This window comes from Ursus americanus, chromosome 21, assembly GCF_024610735.1.
Source record: "Ursus americanus isolate L20-20 chromosome 21, mUrsAme1.1.p, whole genome shotgun sequence".
NCBI classification, from domain to species: Eukaryota; Metazoa; Chordata; class Mammalia; order Carnivora; family Ursidae; genus Ursus; species Ursus americanus.
The window spans coordinates 13,948,340-13,971,797 of record NC_142147.1 but is presented as its reverse complement, the minus strand read 5'-3'; the positions used below and the strand labels follow the sequence as shown (position 1 = coordinate 13,971,797).

At 48.1% G+C, this 23,458-nt stretch overlaps 1 protein-coding gene across 3 annotated transcripts; it reads right to left on the bottom strand.

Moving 5' to 3' along the window:
* Positions 1-11,365: 11,365 nt before the first annotated feature.
* On the bottom strand, positions 11,366-22,225 carry HERPUD1 (homocysteine inducible ER protein with ubiquitin like domain 1). 3 transcript variants are annotated; one of them, XM_045806837.2, is made up of 8 exons: positions 21,956-22,224; positions 19,298-19,375; positions 19,134-19,208; positions 18,015-18,148; positions 15,671-15,793; positions 14,813-15,163; positions 13,186-13,291; positions 11,366-12,127 (listed from the first exon to the last, which is right to left on the bottom strand). In XM_045806837.2, exons 1-8 carry the CDS (start codon positions 22,106-22,108, stop codon positions 11,963-11,965), a joined length of 1,185 nt encoding a protein of 394 aa, XP_045662793.1. In that variant the 5' UTR covers positions 22,109-22,224; the 3' UTR covers positions 11,366-11,962. The 3 variants fall into 3 exon arrangements, with proteins under 3 accessions (XP_045662793.1, XP_045662794.1, XP_045662795.1); XM_045806838.2 differs by having other exon boundaries at positions 19,134-19,205; XM_045806839.2 differs by lacking the exon at positions 11,366-12,127 and having other exon boundaries at positions 14,970-15,163; positions 21,956-22,225.
* Positions 22,226-23,458: the final 1,233 nt, after the last annotated feature.

Sequence of the window (23,458 nt, the reverse complement as noted above, 5' to 3'; positions counted from 1 at the left end):
TTCTTCCCTCCCTCGGCCCCAGGCAGCCCCCGTTCCACTTTCTGTCTCGAGGAATTTGACTGTTTGAGGAACCTCACGTGAGAGAAAGCATACAGCATTTGTCCTTTTGCGACTGGCTTGTTTCACTTCCCACAGCGTCAGCAGGGCTCGTGCATGTTGTTGTATCTGAGATCAGAGTTTCCCTCCTTCTTACGGCTGAATAATGTGTATATACACACACACACGCGCGCGCACACACACACACACACATATAGACTATTAATTGACCATAAAAAAGAATGAAATCTTGCCATTTATGGATCCAGAGGCTATGACGCTAAGTGAAATAAATCAGTCAGAGAAAGAGAAATACCGTATGATCTCACTCGTCAGTGGAATTTAAGAAACAAACCAACAAGGAAAAAAAAAGAGACAAATCAAGAAACTATAGAGGATAGACTGGAGGGGAGGTGGGTGGGGATGGGGGAAACAGGTGATGGGGGTTGAGAGCACACTTACGATGAGCGCTGAGTAACGTGTGGGATCGTAGAATCCCAGTGCCGTACACCCGTAGGTAATGTAACACGGTGTGTAGACCTCATTTTGTTGATCCAGTCATCCGTTGATGGACATTTGGGTTGGTTCCACCGTTCGGCTGTTGCCTTCTCTATCTTGTGAATAATGCTGCTATGAACGTGTGTGTACAAATATCTCTTTGATTCCCTAATTCCGATTTCTAAAACTAGTTCATTAAAGTATTTATCTTGACTACCTGATTTTTCTGGCTTCTTAGATTTTGCGCCCAAGATGAATGTATCCCATTCTAATAGGGGGTTTCCATTGACTTTGCCATATCAGTCAACTACACGATAGTAAGAACTAGCTAATAAATTCCCTTCCCAAGAGTCAGTGTTGACCATGAAGAGGGGAAGGAGTATCTGGCATTAGGCTGGGGGGACTGAGGCAAGAGTGAGGACCGACTTCTTCATTTGACCCAGTGTGGGGGACTCTGTGACTGAGGATTTGGGGTTGCAGGACCTGTACCCCCAGCCCTGGAGGGAGTGTGGATTAGAAACAGCTGTGGCCCAGCCCCCTCACTCTCATGAGAAGAGTCCCAGCCTGGGAGATAGGGGATGGTTGTGATGACTCCTCCCAGGGACAGAGCTGGTAGAGGCCTCTAGGTTCAAGAGAGAGGCAGGACAAAGGGTCAGTCAGCTGGGGCAGGAAGGCCTCATTTAGGCTTCAAGAAGGGACCTTCCCCTTCACTGGAAGGACATGAGGAGCCCGTGGCCGTCTGTTAGCAACCGAGGGCTGAGGTAGAGGCTAGCATTCTTGCTGCCGGTCAGTGACCTGGGGACATGCCCATTTGAGGACACAGCCCTGGTCACTGTCACAGCTCGACTCGGTGGGAATCTCAGGCTTGGAGCACCTCAAGCTCCCAGAGGCAGCTTCACGGAGTGGAGGGGGAACCCGATCGACTCGTGGGAGTCAACTGTTAAATTTTTAGGAATTTTGCAAGCCAGCTATTAAACACAGCTATTATTAGAAATTAAATGATATAAATGATACTAAAACCAAATTTAACTACAAACACCACTTCCAAATCCTTTTACTACTAAAGACGCTCTCGGGGTATGGACACCCGCTGTAGCCACAGAGTTGAGATCGCTGTATAACGCTGGGCTACTGTGCGTCTCTTGCCAACTTGGCATTCAGTGACATCACGCTGGGAGCTTGAAATTGGCCGTGGCGGGAGTATTTGTACCACAGAAACTGGCAAAGGCTACATATCAGGCTTTCTGCTCTGCTCCCCAAGAACCAATTCTTAGGCTTCTGCCAGCACACCAGTGACTAGGAACCTGAAGTCTAGTCAACTGGCTCTGCCAGCCAGCCCATGACTTCCTCCATTCCTGGCTCCCTCCCGCCATGCCTCCCTTCCTGGCTCCAATGGCACCTCTTCCCGGAAGCCTCCCCTGATTTCTTAGCCTGAACTCCCCAAATTCTTTCTCACCTCTTCTGTCCTCACATAGTATTTCAGCCTGGCTTTTCCCCCCTCCCTATAAACTTTTTTGATTAAATATTTTTCTTTATTATAATTCATGCTCATTACAGAAAATAATTCAGACAAGCAAAGTAAAGGAAAACTTGACAGTAGCCATGGTCCCATCCACCTCTCTAGTGACAACTGCTGTTTGCACCTTGGTCTGTGTCCCTTCAAACACTTTTCCTTATAACTAGGTGATTATTATTTATTTTAAAATGAGGTCCTATTATACGAATTCTTTTATAACTGCCTGTTTACTTGCCATCTTACTGCCTTTTCTTTATCTCTGTAGAAATAGGTACATTTATACAAGATCTTTGTTTAAAAATTTGTATAGTGTCCAGGGCGTCTGGGTGGCTCAGTCGGTTGAGCATCTGACTCTTGATTTCTGCTCAGATCATGAGCTCAGGGTCATGGGGTCGAGCCCTGTGTTGGGCTCTGTGCTCAGCGGGGAGTCTGCCTGAGATTCTCTTTCTCCTTCTGCTCCCCTCCCCTGCTCATGCGTGCACACACACACTCTCTCTCTCAAGAAAAAACTTTGTATAGTGCTCTACTCAGCAGCTGCGATATGATTAATCGAACCACGCCGGACTGTATTGTACGCATGCCCTCACGTGCAGCCTGAATTCTGTCCTGAGTTTAAATTGCTGGAAGGGAGTCTTGCTGGGTAGGGAGCATGTCTGTCTTCTCATTTCTCCCCACTATTTTTCTGTTGCTGGGGGGATACGCACACACGCGCCCGCGCACACACACACGTGCGCCACATTTTTTTTTTTTTTACAAAAACAGGTTCCTATGACACATGCTATTCTGTATCTTGCCACTTAAAAACGATCACTTTATGATTTTTTTCATGGCGATTATGGGGATGGTTTGCTAACATCTGGTGCCCGCGTTAGCTTCCTGTGGCCACTGTAACAAATTACCACGAACTCAATGGCTTAAAACAACAGAAACGCATGTGCTCACCGTTCTGGAGTCCAGCCGTTGGAAATCAGCAGCCCTGGGCTGGAACCCGGCATCTGCGGGGCTGCTCTCCCTCTGAGACTCTAGGGTGATTCCGTTCCTCGCCTCTTCCAGCTTCTGGTGGCTACCAGAACCCCTTGGCTTGTGGCCACACCTCTCCCAGCTCTGCCTCCATGTTCACACGGCCGTATCCGCTTGCCCATGTGTCAAACTGCCCTCTGCGTCTCCAAGACGACATTTAGGAGGCCCTCGGCTAATCCCGGATACTCTCCTCATCACAAATCATGAACTTAATCACATCTGCAAAAAAGAAAAGAAAAAATACATATATTTTGCCATATAAAAAAAAATTCACAGGTTCCAGGGATCAGGACAGGCATATCTTGGGGGGTTGGGGGGGCACTACTCAGCTGACCAGTGTCACTGGGGAGAGAAGCATATAACAGGATCGCACGTCCATAAAGCAGGTAAGGATGGCAGCCCGGAGCGTGATGTGGACGGGCATTTGTAACTAGACTGTGCTGTCGGGGCTGCCCGCCCTGCACCGTTAACGGGCTCACCTGGCGCTGGGGTCAGTGCAAGAATGGGGAAGTCATGTTACCCCCCGAGATGCAGGGGACTGCCTGGCTCCCCATGTTCGGTCACCCATAAGGCACACATTAGGCACAGAGCAGGCCGCCGTGTCTGGGGGTGTGTAAAGAAAAGGAAGGACTTCTGAAGGAGAACCAGCTCTGCATGGCTTCCAGCTCGGGCTCCTCACTGGCAGCCGTGACTTGGATAAGCCCCTGCCTCCACCGAGGGTCGCCCCGAGAATTTAGGAGGTATTGCTTAGAGCAGGCCTGGCCCACGGCTGGCTCCTGGGGGGAGGAAGCCTGCTGCCCGCGAATGCTCTCTGCTCCAGCCAGGCCTTGCCGAGGCCGGCGGCGGAGGGAGCCGCCCATCACTGCAAGGTGAGTGCTGGGCACACAGTAGGCCTTCAGCAAGTATTCGGGGAGAGGGGCGGATCTGGGAAGGAGTTGGGATTTTTGTTAAATAGTGCTGCTGTCTCCAGGCCGGCTTTGGGGGAGTGAAGGTGGTGGCCCTGGACATGGGGACGTCTAAGCAGGAAGGCCTTGGAGTCCAGCTGCCCCTGGAACCCAGCATCCTCGGAGCCTCGAGAGGGGCCCAGGGGTTCAACTTAGTATTCTGACCAGGCTTAGTACTGAGAATAGGGGAGACAGACAGCTACAGAGCGCCCCTAAAAAAGACAGACAGAGCCCAGGCTGTGGAAGAGCCAGAAGTGGCCAGGCCAGCTGTGCCCCCAGAGGTCCAGGTGCCAGAACCCCAGGGCTCCAGGTCAGTTGGGTCCCTTCTCCCAGGCCCCCATGAGACCAGCGGGTCCCGACCCACCCTACAATAAACATTCCACTTACTGAGTCCTTGGCCTTCCAGAAACCCTCAGCCAAAGGCAGCGGGCAGAGGCCTGAGGGAGGTCGGGGGAGGTGGAGAGGGGCAGAGAGAGCCTTCAGCTGGCCTCCAGGGCCAGGCTCAGAGTGGACACGGCCTGCCGCGCAGAGGCCACGAAGATCCTGAGGCTGTGGGTTGAGCCACCAGAGGAGGCCCCTGCCCAGCCATCTGCTGCCCCCTGGTGGTTGGTGACCAGCTCGCCGCAGGCTTCCGGCCCACCCAGTCCCGCTGGGCAGAGCTGAGGGCTGGGGAGGGGGCGTGTCACTGTTCACAGCACACACCTGAGGCACCCATATCCACGCACCTGCCCCAATAAAGCAACGCACGTGCAGGCAACCTCGTGTGCACACGTGCGCAGACACGCCCACCCCGCGTGCACACACGGGCCTCCTAGGCGGCAACCCCAGCTACGTCTGCCTGCACCTGTCCACGTACCTTCCACGCACCTGCCCACGCACCCCCCACAAGAGCCCTCCAAATTGCAAACAGATGCACCGCTCCTCGTGAAACTTTTGCTGTTGAGTGTTTTCTGAACCTCGATCATTCAAGAACTGCTGTCAGGATTTCTGTCTTCTCTGCGTGTGCTTTTATTTTTTTACACTGTGAGCAAATTCTTTTTTTTTTTTTAAAGCAAATTCTTTATTAAGCTATTTTAAATGCTTTTAAACTGCATGTGCTTTGTTTTATTATTTACCTAACCTTTTAAACTGACTTGCATTACTTAATGCATTTTTTTTTTACTTAAATGCATTTTTAAAGGGACCTTTATATTCCCACTTTAAGTGGAAAAATAAATACACACATCAAAACTGTTTAAAAATAACAGGGTTATTAAAGGGTTCCACCGTGGACCCTCTAGATTTGCTCTGCACGCCCCTCCTGGGTCACTCTTGGCAACTTTGGAAAACTGCGTTACTTTGAGCCTCGTGCCCCCTATGTGGTGGACAGAGCAGGCTTTACATGTCTCAGGGGTCTGTGTTAGAGGTGAGGAAGCAGGAGCTCAGATCGGGGTGCAGCTTCCCCAGGGCCCCGTGGCTGGGGCTCAAACCCGATCTCCTGTCCCCATGCATGTGGCCCTTCCCAGGGGACGACCCCTCTCGCCTCACCACTACAAACAGCTTCCCCTCGCAGGCCAACCCCATAAGACCACCCCACCACCTTCCCTGCTGTCACCCCAGTCAGCCTGCCCCTCGCTGACCCCATATCCCCTAATCCTGCCCTCAGTCATCGGCAATCTCCACGATCCCCTTGGCTGCTCTACTCCACCTTCTTGCTCTGACTCTGGGTTTGCGATTTCCTGGCAGGCTCTCAGTGGAGCTCCTCTTATACCCTTGTCCTTGACTCATTTTTCCTCCCTCTTCCTTCATTCAACTCCAACTCCTTCAAGAATGAGCCTCCCCACCCCGACCCCTTCTTATGACTCCTCCAATGGCTCCCATCTCAGTTTGACTAAAACCCACACCTCTTACAGTGGCCGTGAGGCCCTATGTGACCTCACTCCACCCTCCTCTAGATCTTACCACCCACCGCTCCCCTTCAGCCACCTGTACCTTCCAAGACGTTGGCTGTGCCGAGTCTCTTCCTACCTCAGGGCCTTTGCACTTGCAGTTCTTTCTACTTGGAAGGCTCTTCCGGAAATCTTTGCTTGGTTTGCTTCAGCTCCTCATTCAGGTGTCACCTCCTCAGAGGTCTTCCCTGACCACTGTCCAGCCACTCACCCTGCCCCAAGCCCCCTGCTACCTAAATGTCCCTCAACCCATTATTCTCTCATCTGTTTCTCCCCCCAGCCCATCTCGTTTTATGGCCGCTTGTTCCCTTACCTAGGGTCTGTCATCCCACCAGGACGTAATCTCCCTGAGGCAGGGATCAGCCGGCACCAGGTGGGTCCTCAGTACAGAATTGTTGAGTGTTGACTGTAGGGTGCTTGCCTGTGGGTTCTTCAGCCAGCTATGTGGACGGGGAACCACAAGCACCCTCACACTCAGGCATGGATGAATCCAATGGACATCAGAGAATTTACCCCTGTGGCTAGGCCACTGGGACTGCTGTGAGCAAAGCTACTCCTGGATGTCACCGAACCGGAGACAGCCTCCCCCGACCCACTCCCCAGGTCCTCACGCCATTGATATCCCACCACTTCCGGCCTCACGCCTTCCTTCCTGCAAGCCTCCCCAGCAGCCTCCCCGGGACGGGAGACCTTTAAAGGCACAGAGCAGACCTTGCCTTGGAGCCTCCCCCACAGGCATTTGGTCTGAAGCACCCTCTTCTGAGGCGCACCCTCTTCTGAACGAGTGACACGGCCATCCCGGAAGCAGCCTCCCACTGGCCAGCACGGCACCCCAGGATGAGGAGCTGGACCCGCCATCTCCAAGCTGGGACCCTGTATCAGTCAGGGTTCCACCAGGGAAACAACCTGTAGAAGACGAGTTCATCGTTCGTTTATTTCAAGGAAGGGGCTGACATGATTGTAGAGGCTGGCCGGGAAGTGTTGAGGTTTAGGGCCGGCCGGCAGGCTGGAAACCGCAGAAACTCCATTGCACGCTGTGGGCTGGACGGCTTCTTCCTCGGGGAGACCTCCCTTGTGCTCCTCAGACCTATCAGTGAATTGGATGAGGCCCACTCTGATTCTAAACGGTAATTGCCTTTACTTAAAATCTGATTGTAGATGGTAATCGCATCTGCAAAATACCTTCATGGCAACACCTAGTTAATGACTGATTGCGTAACTGGGCCTTGCCACTGTTGACCAGGGCCCGTGTTCTTTTTTTTTTTTTTTTTAAGATTTTATTTATTTATTTATTTATTTATTTGACAGAGAGAGAGACAGCCAGCGAGAGAGGGAACACAAGCAGGGGGAGTGGGAGAGGAAGAAGCAGGCTCATAGCAGAGGAGCCTGATGTGGGGCTCGATCCCACAACGCCAGGATCACGCCCTGAGCCGAAGGCAGACGCTTAAGGACTGAGCTCCCCAGGAACCCCGAGAGCCCATGTTCTTAAACCACACTTCATCTCCGGATAAAGACAGTAACAAATTCATGCTTCTGCTTAATGTGATGCCACTATCCTGCGGTTTTCACAAAAACCATGCCGACCCTTTCCCTGGGAGAGGATGCCAAGTCCTGGGGGATGGGCACTCTACTCCTTGGTAGCCTGTAACTGAAATTCTGTTATGTAAAGTTAGGTATGATTAACTCATCTTGTGTTAGATGATAGGAGACAAGGGAAGAAAACATGTAATATGCAAGTGTGCGTGAGACTATACAAACGTAGGCGAGACAAAATGAGGAGTATTCAGGACAACTACAGTCCTCATTTCTATAACTGGTCACATGGCTATAATTGGGTATTTTTAACTCCCTTCTTCCATTACCCACTGCATGTCTTCAGTAAGCACCTCAGACGGTTACAGTTCTCTACCTGGTGGAGTGACCCAAACCTTCGTTCCTGAGGAATCACGGCCATTAGTATTCCTACTTCAACTGGGTTGTAACTTCCCATTGACTTTAATCACGGCGCATGGTACGAACAGACACCCTAACGGATCTCCTGTGTTCCAGAAATCTTATCTTCATTGTATAGTGCAGCCCAGTTTCCTCTTGATAACCAGGATGGATCCATCCAGCCAACAGAACCACTCCCTTCTTTGCCTGTTGGTTCAGAAGCAGGAGGACCCCAAAGTGGCCAGGTGGCCATCTTAGCTTCCAGTTCAATGGCATCATTGTGTCTCCTAGTGGAAGCATTACTTCCTGTTGTGGGTTGAACTGTGTCCCCCGAAGTTCATGTCCATTCAGAACATTGGAATGTGAAAGGACGTCTTTGCAGATATAAATCCAATGACTGGCATCCTTATAAGAAGTCATATAAAGACACAGAGACACAGAAACAGAGGGAAGAAAGCCATATGAAGAAGGAGACAGAAATTGGAGTGACACAGCTACAAGCCAAGGAGCATCAAGAAATTGCTGGCAACCACCAGAAGCTAGGAGAAAGGCACGGCACAGGTTCTCCCCCAGGGACCCCAGAAGGAAGCCATCTGCCAACACCTTGCTTTCAGACTTCTAGCCACTCGAACTGTGAGAGAATAAATTTCTATTGTTTTAAGCCACCCAGTTTGTAGAATTTCTTATGGTAGTTCTAGGAAATGAATATACTCCCTTAGGAACTAAGACTTCTAGAGCAGAGTGTAAGATTGTGGGAAAGAGAAGCAAAATTTTGTCTAATGGATCCGTAGGGCCATAGTGAGTGGTACCACTCCCATTTCTGACCCTTGATCCCCGGACCCGTGGGTCCTGGCCATGGGAGAAACAGCCACAAGCTGACCTTGATTAGAGCGTATACGGCCTTCTGGAGGAACTTGGCCCAGCCCTGCTAAGTATTGCCACCTAACCGTTCTGCATGGCTCGGTCCTAGGCACCGTCCTAGGAAGGAAGAGGCTGCAGACCACATGCCCTCCCTTCAGGCCCATCAGCATTTTGAAGACTCCAGAAGTCTGCAGCGGTTTCCAAATTTACTTGACCACGAGCTCATTTTTGGCAATGTTTCTGCTATGGAACTAGGATTTAAGAAAACATACCTCGAAAAATGCAAACTTAAAAAGCTGCTAGGGTTTAAGCTGAAATAAGGAAATTTTGTTTTGTTTTTAGGTATTTGTGTGGTTTTTTTTTTAAAGATTTTATTTATTTATTTGACAGAGATAGAGACAGCCAGCGAGAGAGGGAACACAAGCAGGGGGAGTGGGAGAGGAAGAAGCAGGCTCCTAGCGGAGGAGCCCGATGTGGGGCTTGAACCCATAATGCTGGGATCACGCCCTGAGCCGAAGGCAGACGCCCAACCGCTGTGCCACCCAGGCGCCCGTTTTTAGGTATTTGAATGGCTACTTTGTAATGGAGACCCAAACCAGTAATTTTCTAATTACCAATAGCGGTATGTAGTACATTATTATACTACATTTAGTAACTGTTGTGAAAGCACGACATTTGTGCCACACCCCCGCCCCCCGTCAGCTGTCTTAAACCTTCTCTGTTGTCTGAAGAACCCCCTTTGTCCTGGTGCAGCTTGGGCCAATGTGAACCCTTGTCAGCTGTCCTCGGGAATATCTTCCTGGAACTATTTTGGGCCCATGGCATCTGGCGTTTCATAGGCTGACCCCACAGGGAGAGTGGCCCCACTCCTTTAGAACATGAGACGGATCCTGCCAGCTGTCCGGGGCTCCAGGCACCTCGTCAGATGGTGATGCCCCCTCCCCTGAAAACCAATAGGCTTTTCTACCCAAGACTTGAAAAAGACCTTAGTGTGAACTCTTTTTTCCTTTTTTTTTCTTTTTTTTTTTAAGAAAGGCAGCCTGCCACATGCAGTGCCTCGTTTGGCCGTGTCTGGAGGCTTGGAAGCCTGACTACCCTACATCCTCCCACAATGGACCTTGAGCGAGTATTTGGAGGTTCTAGCAGGGGACTGCAGCCACTCGTGCTCCCTTGACCGAAGAACAGTCCTCCTCTGTGGGTGGGGGGGGGGAAGGTTGTCGTCTTCCGCTGAGCATGCAGCTTCAGGAGGGCATGGAGCGGCGAGGAAGGGGACACCCGCCTAGCCAGCCGGATCAGCCGAATCAACCGTGGTGATCAGCGGGGGGACACGTTGCAGCCGGACTGCCCTCACATCCTGGACTCTTCACGATCGCTTTCATAAATCACCGAGACTAAATACGGAGCAGGCCAAGAACCCGGCTTTGTGGCGGGAGGGGCAAGTCTCACCTCTGAGAGAGACTTCCTTCACTGTGACCCTTCTCTTCATTCTCTGACTCCTCCCATCAGCTCAGACCAGCTTCCTAGCTTGTAAAACCCTCAAACCTCTGGTCTCAAGTCCTTTCCCCCGTCAGGCAAACACCGCCTTCATAACTTGTTGATAATCACCGCTTCTCGCAGCTCCTGTGCTCTGGAGGCCTGGCGTTATTTGAAACTCCATGCCATTTAATTCCTGGTACAGTTATCTTTGCTGGCTTTTTATTTTTTATTTAATTTGAATTTTGAGAGCGGGCGAGCACACGAGAGTGGGGGAGGGGCGGAGGGCGAGGACGAGAATCTCAAGCAGGCTCCACACCCAGCACAGAGCGATACGGGGCTCCACCCCGTGACCCTGCAATCATGACCTGAGCCGAAATCAAGAGTCGGACACTCAATGGACTGAGCCACCCAGGCGGCCCCTCTTTGTCGGCTTTTTAAAGCACAACCATACATGAAATACCTTTGTATCTACCCAGCATCTGCTATGAATTGTTCAGTGAATATTTGATGTGAATGTTTTCAGTAATGATTAAATGATCACAACCATGATACGAGTGATTTACTCTGCCAAAAACACCCTGCCCAGGCCTTCAGCATTCTGCCTGTAACATCATTCGTGTGTGAAAAATACATACAACTGTGTTTTTAAGATTAGTCTCAAAATCAGTACTTCAAAGATTCAAACCACAAACGCAAGCTCAGCTTCAGAAAGCCTGCTGGATGAGGTGTAACTACCACAGAATTGCCAAGGTGCAAGGTGCTTAATGCCACTAACCTTTTTTTTTTTTTTTTTAAAGTAGGCTCCGTACCCAATGGGGGGCTTGAATTCACGACCCTGAGATCGAGAGTCACATGCTCTACCGACGAAGCCGGCCAGGTGCCCCAACGCCACTCACTCTAAACCTGGAGAATCCAAGTTTGATGGGTTACTACATAAGCCAGTACTGCTGGAATCAGGGAATGGGGACAAACACAAGTGTATTCTTCGTCAATTAAAACTTTCATGGCCTTACCTTATCGTTCTTCATTAGTACAAATGGTCCTTTTATAAAAAGAAGCAAAACATTCGGGTGACTTACAAGTCAGCAACTCAACTGCTGACCATCCAGCGACATGGACATGGAGCAAACTGCTAAGATGACAGGAGTCTCTGCCAGGGTCATTCATAGTAAAACTTTATTGAACAGAAAACCCAGCAAAGGTTTTCACCTCTGCAAAGTTCCCCTTGGTTTAAAGTAAAGCACTGCATTTTAAAAAGCAATTATACATAAGTCTTTCCTAGAAAAGTCCTGCTAAAACATGTCTAGCAATTTCATTGATTATATAAAGTAATACACTTAGTGTAATTTAAACATTCCAACAGGAATCAAATCGTACCAGCAGAACCATTTCTGCATCTATGATATCTATGTACAAACACACATGCAGACACACACATCTGAAAAGTCCTCAGGCATAAACATGCGACACTAATGCCTTCTACTTACAATGCCTATGAAACTACCTACAATATATATTAAAGCTCTTCAGAGAATAAAGACATGAGAAGCCTTGGACATTTTTTGTTCATCAATTTGTATCATGGCTTCACGTCTTAGTTTCTGCTTTTGCTTGATCACAAAAGCATATCCTCCTCCTTGCTGATTCTTGAATTCTGTGCCATTGCCATGTCCAGGTGAGGAAATCTAGCTGGAGTCAGATGACCCAGTCCACGCCTGTCGAAGCCTCCAGCAGCCAGAAAGCAAGCACCATCAGTTTGCTATGGCTGGGGGGCCTTCTGGGAGAAGAGAAGCGAAGAAAGTCTTGAAGACGAGCCAGGCTGTGCTCATAAACGAAGGGCTGGTCTGCTCGTCGTCCAGTACATCCCTGTCTGGAGGGAGGCGGTTGGGGTCTTCGATTTCAGGATCAGGGCCTTCCTACAGTTAATGAAACACAATGAGAAAACCATTAGGACTGTGACAAATGCCAAATAATGTAATAATGTTAGGAAAAGGCAGAGTAAATCCCTGGCCCCATATTCAAAGCACCCGGGCAGACAGGATCCCAGGGAATGATGTCCTGGGCTGGAGTTCTCAGTTCTCTCAGTTCTCAGGCTAGATGGAGGCCTGGAAGTTCACAACTGCTGGTGAACTTCAGAGTTTTGAAAATTCCTGGCAGTAAGTATTAGAACAAATGAAGTAATTCGATCTTTATTAGTAAACTCATGAATTAAGTTAACCAGTTCATTAAATATGGATATTCTGATTTTGGCAGTGTTCTAAGAAACTAAAAATGGGAAACCCAGGGTTCTAAAAACAGATACTAGGGTGACAATTTATATTATAAAAGAATATCCTTTAGGGTTATGGATTAAACTGATCTATAAATCTAGGAAAATTCTCCAGGAAACCTATTCTGTAAGTGAGACATGCTTATATTCCTAATCTTTAATTAGAATAACTATCCACTAGCAGTTTCCAAGGTATAACACATTGTTATAGGCCTCTGAATGCTCAAAATAGTGAGTTTAAAAAAACACTATTTACATATGCCAAAATGCAAATTGCCACAGGACTAAAATACCTGATGGATTTTATGACATTCAATGTTTTTTAAAAAATAGCTACTCTCCAGGCGCCTGGGTGGCTCAGTCAGTTAAGCGTCTGACTCTTGGTTTCTGCTCAAGTCATGATCTCAGGGTCATGAGATCGAGCCCTGTGTTGGGCTCCATACTCGGTGCAGGAAGTCTGCTTGAGATTCTCTCTATCCCTCTGTCTCTCCCTACACCTGCTTGCATGCATGCATGCTCTTGCTCTCGCTCACAAAATAAATAAATCTTAAAAAAAAAAAAAAAAAAGCTACTGCTCTAAGAACAAATTTGAAAAAATCTTGAAACTTCAGCCTAATGAAATGGTAAGCCATGAAGCTAAGTATCTAAGCATTAAGGATATGAGAGCCTGGCCAAGCTTGCTGGGCCCCACTGGGAGCTCCTTACCTGTAAGTTATTGTTGGGGTCCTGATTTACAGCTTCATGAGGAGGACCATTGTTCGCAAAGTTCTGAACTGGTCTCTGTCTAAATGGAAACCACCCAACGTGATGCCTTCAAAGGAAGCACATAAAAGTTCATCTTAGCTAATCACAGTGATCTTTGTTCAAGAATTTAAGGGTCTTCTGATTAGACAGGGTCCCCCTTGCCGTCCTCCTCTAATATCATAGCAGTGCTCTGATTAGCAGCTCACAGCCAGGCCCATCTGCTGACTTTCTACCACACCATCTGCTAGACTTCCTCACTGGCCTGTCCGCTTCTTCAGGGTCACTATGGGGACTGTGTTTTATTCAGCACTGTGTGCCCACCAACATTAACAACGCCCCAAACACAGTAGTGCTCTACAAACGCTTGCTGATCTGAAATAAACTTTACACCTGCAAACCTGACCGGGGGTGGGGGAGGGATAAATATACATACACACACAGAGCTGGGGTTATAATATGTAATAACCTACATAATAATAAGACCTAAATTTGGTCACAAATATAGGATTCTAGAGACTAAAAAACAAAGAATTGACTAAAATTTTCTTTGGAAAATCCAATTAAATACAAGTCTTACAGCAAATATGACAAAATATTAACAATCATTAATTCTGGATATAAGAGTAATTGTATTATTCAAATATTTCTCAAGATTTTTACAACTAAAATAAAAATCCATTTTCACTCCATAGGAAATATTTGTCAGTTTTGACCACAAGAACGTACACTCTAGGCCAGGGTTTCTCAACTTTGGCGCCACTTACACACTGGGCTGGCTATGTGCTGTGGGGCTGTCCTGTGCTTTGCAGCATGTCTGGCAGCACCTCTGGCCTCTGTCTACGAGATGCCAGTGGGACCAGCCCTCTAGTTGTGACAGTCAGAAGCATCACACCCGAGGACAAAATCATCCTGGTGGAGAACCACTACTCTGAGCCATGGATAAAGCCACATGTCAGGTCTGTAAAGGTTCCCTGGCCCTTATGAGCTTTGCTGCCATTCAGTGCCTGACCTTTAATCCTGGAAGGCAGCAACTACAGCTTGATAAAGATAAACTTGTTTTTATTCAAAACAAATACAATTTTCCCTTTCATGCCTTAGAATGGCCCTATTGTTGTGGTTCAGGAGCCTGGCAGGTACCTTACCTAGAAGAAAACAGAATGTTTTTCTTGCATTAACACATGATTAATGTGTTCTCAGCAGTGCCCAACCACGCTGTCAGTTCCTTGCACTGAAAGTGTCAGAATAATACGCTACTTAAATACACTTCCATAGGGTCGCCTGGGTGGCTCAGTCAGGTAGCGTCCAATTCTTGATTTCGTCTCAGGTTGTGATCTCAGGATTAAGAGATCGAGCCCCGCACTGAGCTCCACATGGGGCATGGAGCCTGTTTAAGATTCTCTCTCTTTCCCTCTGCCCCTCCCCCTGCTCGCACTCTTTCTCTAAATACATAAATCTTAAAACACACACACACACTTCCATAAATGACTGAGACTGCTCAAAAACAGAGAAAAATCGGTACTTGTTTTGAGCCACCACGCAGCGTTAATTTGTAGTAAAGGGAAAAAGGGGAAGTGAAACATCTGCTTACAGGTACATAACGACGGTGGCCCCCATGACCATGAGGAACCTGCTCAGGGAGGAGTAGAAGTAGAGGATACTGAGAAAAACGGAAAATGTGGCTGCTGAATAGGTCCAATCCAACCAATCTCGATTTATTTCATCATCTTCTTCCACAATAGGGCCACCTTGTGCATTCATCCGCAAATTCTGATTAGCCCCAGGATTAACCACCACTGGAGGAGCAGCGTTCTGATTGGCTGGCTGGTTCTCTGCTGGAAACTGGTTGTGAATAGGGGCTGGAGCAGGTGCAGAGACCACAGGTATCTCTTGTGCACTTGGTGAGGGGACAAAAGCCCCCGACGCAGCAGTGGCCGCTAAACTAAAATAAAATCGACAGAGGCAGATACTGTTGAGAGCAAAGCACTGGGAAGACTGTGCTTCTCATAGCCTTATTTACACAGGGTCTTTTACTGTTAAGAATTCTAAGTAGGTACATGAAAAACTTGGCTTTTCTTTAACTTAGTAAAGAATTTCTTTACTAACAGTTGAATCTATAAATGCCTCTTCTGCTCCTGAGAGAGCCACATGGTAAATTTCATCTGGAGTTAAAAGTATAAAACTGTAAAAGTATGGTACGGTAGCAAATTAAACTTTTCACCAAAGTAGAGATACCTCATATTGAAGAGGAAGGAACTGACTGTAAATGAAGTCATCAAACTACATAGATACAAGCCCCCCTGAATTAATACACAAATTAGGGAGAAGTTATCATTTACACTCTCCCCCACCCACCAGACCACACAGAGCAGGGCTCTGAAGAGACTGATGAACAGCCTCACTCCTCACCCCTAGCCCCGCCACAGCCAGCAGACAGGAAAGGACTCACTATTGCATGTAGTACTGGCGTGCGTAGATCTGCTGGAACCAGGACAGCTGCAGCCACCCATAGGTCGTGTAGCCCGAGAAACCAGGCCCCAGGCCTTGGAACGCTGGCTGGGCAGCTTCAGGCCTATGAAAGATTTTTTTTAAAAAATACTCATTTTGACTTGGTTTAGTATGAATAAATGAAAGGTCTACATTACAATTAAGACTTTGAATCAGAGAGACAGAGGCTTTATTACAGTTACATGGTAGATTACTGTGTGACGCACCTGTGTGGTAAGTGCTGACCGAGCCCGACCACCGTGGCCCAGGTCCCACAGGGACACGAGAGCCAGCGCCCAGCACTGGGCTCTCATACCATGTTGTTACCAGCACATGAACAAGCCGGACCCTTTCAGGCTAGGTGGATCCTCACCCCCAGTCTCCATTTGCTGAGTATCATTGCAGCTTTAAACCCACTGTTTATCCTTCAAAGAGCAGCTCTAAAAAGCCACATCTCTCTCAAAGTCTTTCCTAAAGAAAACTACCCCCTCCTTCTGCTACCCATCTCTCCCCACCCCTAAATCTGAGCTACATGGGGGGGCAGAGTTATGTGTCTATGTGGCATCACTCATACGTGCTTACTGACCACTTGTGCCCTGGACAGGCTGCTGGGCTGTTATCTCACTGGATCCGCAACAACCTTGTGCGGAGGGAGCTTTCCCTCCATTTCACAGAAGGGAGCCCGAATCCAGCTCAGGGAAGACACGGGATTTGCACAAAGTCACTGAGCTAGTTAAACAGCAGGGCTGCATTTGAGGCCTGTCTGACACCAAACTCCTGTTTCTTAAGCAGCCTAGGGAAGAGCATACGCGTGTCATCTTTGGCTTTGTGCGCCTTACACAGTGAACTCCTTTAGTTTCAGTTTTGTGAACTGCTGCCAAAAGAATTGAGGAAAAATCAGGAACTGGTTATATGATCATCTCTGCTGGTTAACTCCCATCCTTGAAGTTATATGTATTGGCTACTCAATAAATATGTGTTGAATAAAACTGACAAGTTTCATCAAGGTGAAATTCACATACATATGGGCCACAAATCTCAAGTTGTGTAGCTAGAATAAGGGAAGCAGTTTTGAGTGTTTCTATCCAATTATCCAATCTTATACGTGGACAGTCTTTTCCTAAGTCGGCTCCGTGCCCAGCGTGGAGCCTAATGCAGGACTCGATCTCACAACCCTGAGATCAAGACCTGAACTGAGATCAAGAGTTGGATGCTTAACTGACTGACCCACCCAGGTGCCTCTATGCTGGCAGTCTTTTAACCAAATTCCCTACCCAGAGTGTTTCTAAAATGGTATTCTGATTCAAGCAGGTCTTGGTATAATATTGTTTTTGATCACTTAAAAATGTTATAGTGCAAGAAAATGAGAGGATAACAAAGTGCTTTTGTAGCTCTGATGAGGACAGCACTGTAGATATGCAAGATATCTCTAAGGTTTTACTCAAGTACGTAGGGGTGAACTGACAGGACATCTGGGAATTACTTTTAAACACTTCAGAAAGGAAAAGGCAAAGGAGGAATAGATAAAACAAACATGGCAAAACTATGATCATTACTGGGCTCAAGTGATGGCTGTGTGAAGATTCATTACATAGTTCCCTCTGCTTTTGTGTGTATTTGAAATTCCCGTTAAGGGAAAAAAAAAACCCAAAAAACAGCAACTCATCATTCCTCAAATACCTGACTTTGTCAAAATCAAATATTAAAAACTACCAGGAGAAAGAAACCAGGGGAATTGAGGGGCTACAGAATTTCAACTTGCAATTATGTTTTTCTCTTAAGAACTCTCATTGTAAGAGGTTCCAAGAGCTATGAAATCCAAACATCAGAGCATTTAGTCACTGCTGGCTTTTTCTCTAAAGAATAGACCTTTTTTCCCCAGCACCGCCAACTCAGTCCTTGGCAGAGCATTTCTTAAACAATCTTTTCACCTTTTGTCACCCATTGTTACGATAGACAAAGCACAGAGCCACTCAGCAAAGCAGCTGTGACATGCTTATGCCAGCTGTTCTCTCTGCAGCAGCACGAAGTCCCTATCATGAGGTCAGCACAACACCAAGCACACCCACATGGGAGGGGAAATGCCTACATTTTCAACACCTGCATCCTCATATGTTTGTTTTTAAAAGGCTGTGTATTAAGAAAAAATACATAAAAGATCTTTAAAAGTGAAGCCCCTAAAAAGCAAAATTTTGTACATTTTAAAGTTCTGTGACTATAAACTACAAATATACTTTTTTCTTAAAATTGATGCAAATAACGCACATCCATTTTGCATGAATCTTGTTCTCTATGGTAACACTCACCTTGAGATAGTCTCCCACCCAGAGGGAGAAAGGTTCCGAAGAACCTCCCTTTGCCTTATTAAACTATCACCTGAGGAATCCCCAGGATACTGTCCCTGATGGAGACCAGCAGGCTGCTCCACGGATTCAGCAACCTAAGTAAGTAGAAGCCGAACATTAGAACAAAGGACCTGATGCAACTGTCTGCAACCAACCTAAAAGGATTCTTCTGCGAATGCCTTATGTCCCTCACCCCAACCTCTGAACTTGACAAAATTAAACAGATGCAATGTTATATAAAAAATATTCTGAAATATTTTCAACCCAATTTCAATATATATTTTAAAAATCCCTATTTTTCCCAGAGTAATTATGCTGTAATTTCATTAAAATCTTCCAATGAAGTTATCATTGGTGAGAAAGCATCCTGATAGTGTTCTACAGATCTTATGGTGGTGAATTTACTAAATCAAGAAACTGAATCTGACCAACATTTATAAATACCACCCAGCCATCAACCTAAAGGAAAGAAATTTCCTATCCCATGTTCAGATGTTTCAGAAAATAGAGTCATAATCCTAATTTAGAGTGCATTGCTACATTAGATTATCATTATTGTATATTCAAATCAACACTGTGAAATGAAAAATGAACGATTTTGGCTGTCAAACATAAGTCTTTAGAGATCACTTGATAGGGACTGTGGTCTTTTCTTATCCAATGAAATAAATCACAATAAAAATTTCCAAAGGGAATATATTCACTTTTTTACTGTTCATAAAAATTGGTGATTCCTTAGAAGCAGCTTATTATGTGCTAAATTTAGTAAAAACCCATTTTAGAGTGCCTTGCTGGTTTAGTGATCTGGATACACAGCTATTGTAGGCCAAATTATGTCCCAGTAGGGTGTGTAATGTAGAACTCTACTTTCCCACTACAACACTAATAGCATAGCCTACTACAACAATAGCAGACATGCACTTGTATGGGTAACTTTCTAATTCCTGATTCTTACTGGGGAAGAACCAAAGTATTACTTGATAAAAAGACAATAAAATCTCTTGAGTTTTTTTCCAACTCCCTTTATTTCTACCATGATGGTCTGAATGACATAGATTGATCTTCAAAAAGCAGACGTACCTTTGTGCTGGTTTCTGACATTTTTGAAGGACCCTTCACATTGCACACCAGATGCAAAACATGCCGTTTTTCCTGCTAGAAGTAATAAGAAGGTACTTTAGGACCTGAATTCAACCTGGTAAGTGCTTAAAAAACATTTAAAAGTTAATGTGTAAATGATGTACCTTTGGAAGCAATTCCTTGAGACACTGATGATCCAACAACAGCTTCCCAGAATAAATTAACCTCTGGTCCTCTGGACGCTAGTCATGGAAACAAAGAGTAGCACAGGTCAGCATTTAGCTCCCACAAGTTCCCAAACACAGAAGAAACTTTTATACAATTAACCTGGATATGGGTGTTCTTTCTTAGAATCACGGGGAAGCATTTTTTCAAAGGTCTCATATACAAAACTTTTCTTTAGAAAGTGCTGAACTTTGAATTTCTCTCTAACATGCATATAAATTTAGGATGGCAAATTATCTCCAGTCCACAAAACCTATGGTGACCTACTTGACTTTTAAACTCCCAAGGAAATTCCTTTCTGCCACTAAAAACACAAACTGAATGGTCTCAGAGAAAACTCAAAGTACTCCCAAGCAAGGTCAGCCTTCACCACAATCACCTAGTACTGTCCTAAGATAACAATAAAGCAACTCTAAACTAAGCTCTCAAAGAGACTTTTCCCAATACACAAATGCAGGTGTAAACCCTGTGAGATTTAGTATCCCTATTTGAAGGGAGGAAAAGTCTGAAACTGACTTGTCTAAGGTCACCTGCCGCTGAAGTCAAGATTCCAACCTCTCTTCTCCTTCCCAGTGATTTCAAAACCACAGGGACTCTACACACTTTCATACAAATCTCACTTTTAAAATCTATTTTTAATTCCTTTAAAAACCATACTTACAACTAATGGCCTCAAATGATATATACCAAAGCCAGTACACATGAGATCACCAGCCAACGCCAGAACAAACAACTATGCAAAATTTGGAATAAAGCTGCTCCTGCCAAGTGGCTGGAGATTATAAAGCGAACTGTTTAAAACAAAACAATAACTGCATCTACTTATCTGCATAAATCAGGATTTTTTTGACACTATGCCCCTAAAACTACAGAACCAAATTGGATACTATGTTCACCACTGTTCCGGTTGACTTTATAAGTAATGCTATAGACATGATTTTGTAAAATGGTACTGAGGGGTGGGTCCTGCATTACATTAAAGAGTTCCACACTAGTAAAAGTTTGAAAACCATAGCTGCCTGTAGTTTTCCTTTTAAAGTCCTGAATTGACACTGTGTCTTTACCCAGAAGGCTGATTTGAAAAAAATTAAATATGTTTAACAACTACTATAAATGTAATTCTTCTCAGGTTAGAAACCAAATGATGAGTGCTCTCCAGCCACAATCTTTAAGTACAAATTTACACACCTGAGAGGTCTTTTATTTGGGTCTTCAGACTTAATAACAGGAGTGATGTTTGTCACCCAAGGAAGCCCTTAAGGGAAACTCTCCTCCAAAACACTGCCTTTTACTAAATGATGCAACACGCAACTACACCTATCTGCGTACCTATTAGCCATTCTCACAGCGACTGGGCCACCTAGGTTCTTGGAAGCCGCTGTGATGAAACTACAAATAGTCCCAAGGGGTATGCTAAAGGAATGAAAGCTTATTAGATAAACAAGCAAAATTCAAAAGAGTAACTCAGGAGGAAAACTCACTTCTACCTTCCCTATTGAACAAATAAGGAACCAAAAGAGCCTGACCCCTGCAATACGGCAACTTTTCAGATAAGAAGGAACAATTTCACATCTTTTTCGGCCCCCATGTCTCCTCCTGTCTGATGGAGAATTACACTCGTGGGCAGTAAAGCACACTGCTGACACTTACATAATGTCAGAGCAGAAAGTAAATACTGGAAGGATGCAGCCGCCTCCATCACGTGGTGGGGAGGGAGGGCGGTGCTAAGGGTGATGTTGACAGATGTGTCCACCAAAACAAAGCGAGGAAGTCTGTAACTGAGGGGCCAAAGTCTTAAAACCCAGACTCAGGGAGCCTCCTTCTGCCTGCTTCCCTTCTAAATCACTCTAGCCAGAAAGCGCGCGGGGCTCCTCCCCGGGACGCGGCAAAGGCTGCGGAGTCCGGCGCGGCAGGGAGGGGCCCAGGGCGGAAGGTGGACAGGGAGGGGAAGAGCCACGTCTCGCTCCTGGGTGTGGGACCTTAAGTACACACTCCCCGGGCGCTCACCCTGATTCCCTAGCCACTGGCCCGGGGCTGGCCCCTGCCTCCTCCGCTCCACATCGAGACGCGGCACTCAGAAAATCCACTCGGCAGCATTTCTGTGTCCTCGCTTCTACCCAGATGCAATCCTAATGCGGAACGCCCAGCCGCCCTGTCCTTTCGGGGAAACTGAGGCTGGAAGGGTGCAGTGACTCACCCAAGGTCAAACTGCTGGCTCAGCGACTTGGCTTAGGCCGGAAGCCAGACCTAGGGGACGGGGCAGTGGTCTGGGAGGTGGGGCTGGAGGGTGACAGTCTTAGGGCTGGGACCGCGGGAGGCGAGGTGACAGGGGACGGCGGCCCGTTGGAAGGCGGGGCGATGGCGGCCTAGGACGCGGAGGTGACGGCCAGTAGGCCGGACGAGGCGGCGCCTACCGCGGCAGGGCAGGGCAGGGCAAGACCCCAGCCCTGGGGAAGTGACCTGGTGAGGACCAGCCGTCGGGGGAGTGACGGCGAAGAGAGAAGCTGTAAGGGAAGGGGAGGCGGACGCGAGGCGGGCCAAGGGAATGGCAGCCGGGGCGGGAGGCGCTGGCAGCGGGAGTCGGGGGCCCCTCTCACCGGGCGCTCGGGGTAGACGCGGCTCAGATGGGCCTTGAGGAGGCCCACGCTCCAGCTGCGGTCGCCGCTCAGCTCCAAGTCGCGGTGGCGCTGGTTGGGGCTCTTCACCAGGAGCGTGACGGGCTCAGGCTCGGGTTCGGGCTCGACCTCCATGTCGGCTGCGCTGTGGTTTCCGCGGCGCTCCGAGATGCCAGGCAGGCGGCGTCGCAGCCGCCCACAAACTCCGCAACGACGGTTCGCCTCCCTGGGGCGCGCGCCCCCGCCTCAGGCGCCTTTTATAGGCACCTCGCGCCAGGGCTCTGCGGCGAGAACACTCTGTGGCTGCCTCCCATTGGCTGAGGCAGAGGTCACGGCCCTAACGTGGCCCAATCGGCGCCCGGATCCGGGGGCGGAGGGGCGGACCGAGCACGTGGTCGCGGGCTGATGCAACCCGTCGCCCTTGCGTCACCCGGAGTCCCGGCTGCGGCCCCGGAACCCGGGTTCGGCGGCCATGTTTGGGCGCGCTGCGGCCGGGTGGAGTGCTGGGGCCCTGACGGAACGGGGGTGCGCCCTTTGCTCGTGTTGCTCCAGGCGCCCTCAGGAGAGTCAGGCCAGCAGATCCCCGGCTTGGCGGCTTCTGCAAATTGTGCCCTCACAAAGCAGCTCTCCCCGCCCTTTTTTACCCCAGGCACCAAGGCTCACTTCCCCTCTCCCTTCCAGGTGGGCGGCCCGGGACGTCAGGCTCCACAGCCTGCCCTACGGGGGAGGCCTCCCATGCCTACCCCGACCCCAGCTCAAAGAACGTCTGGGTGGACCCTGTTTGCGAACCCACCCGTAAGCGTGGCCCCACAGGCCTTAGCAGGGCGAGGAAGAAACGGGGCGGATTCCTCTAGGGCCAAGGACAGAGGCTTCCCACGTGCTGTTGCCACTAGTCTGTGGCCTCAGACGTGAACGTTGCACTCTCAAGTGTGGGGCATCACCGTTATGACTGGCAAACGGGCCACACAGTCCGGCTTAGGCTGGGAGACCCTCGCAAAGCGCCTTGCTTTATAGGATGCTAACACCAGCTTCCTTTAAATTGGGGCTGAGACCAGGAGGGGAAGGTTCTCAGTTTTCTAAAAGGTGTCCCTGATGTAGACAACCTTCCCTCCCCTCTGTAGGACAAAAGGTCCTGAAAAGCAAAACTGACATTGCGCGGGCCCCGTCCTTAGCCCAGTCGTGTTGGGACATCTGTTTATCCAGGTGTCAGGAGCTTGACAAGGGCAAGGGCAGGCGGCTAATGGGAGGAGCCTGGTGTGGTTGGTGGGTGTAGTAGCGCAAACTGGGCAGCTTGAAGGACAGAAATGTATTGTCTCACAGTTCTGGAGGCTAGAAGTCTGACATCAAGTCTTGCTCAGGGTTTGTCCCTTCTGAGGGCTTTGAGAGAGAACCTGTGCAATGCCACTCTCCTAGCTTCTGGTAGTTTGCCTCAATCTTCGGAGTTCTGGGGTGTGTAGCTGCATCGTCCCACCTCTGCCTTCACGA

Bases quoted from the DNA above. Each gene is read 5' to 3' on its own strand.
- HERPUD1 (XM_045806837.2), bottom strand. From the start codon at position 22,108: ATGGAGGTCGAGCCCGAACCCGAGCCTGAGCCCGTCACGCTCCTGGTG. The intron at 13,292-14,812 runs GTAAGCAGATGT...CTTCCTTTGAAG, and splicing joins GCCACCGTCGTTATGTACCT to GCATCACGTTGGGTGGTTTC. The intron at 12,128-13,185 runs GTAAGGAGCTCC...CATTAACTGTAG, and splicing joins ACCCCAACAATAACTTACAG to GAAGGCCCTGATCCTGAAAT.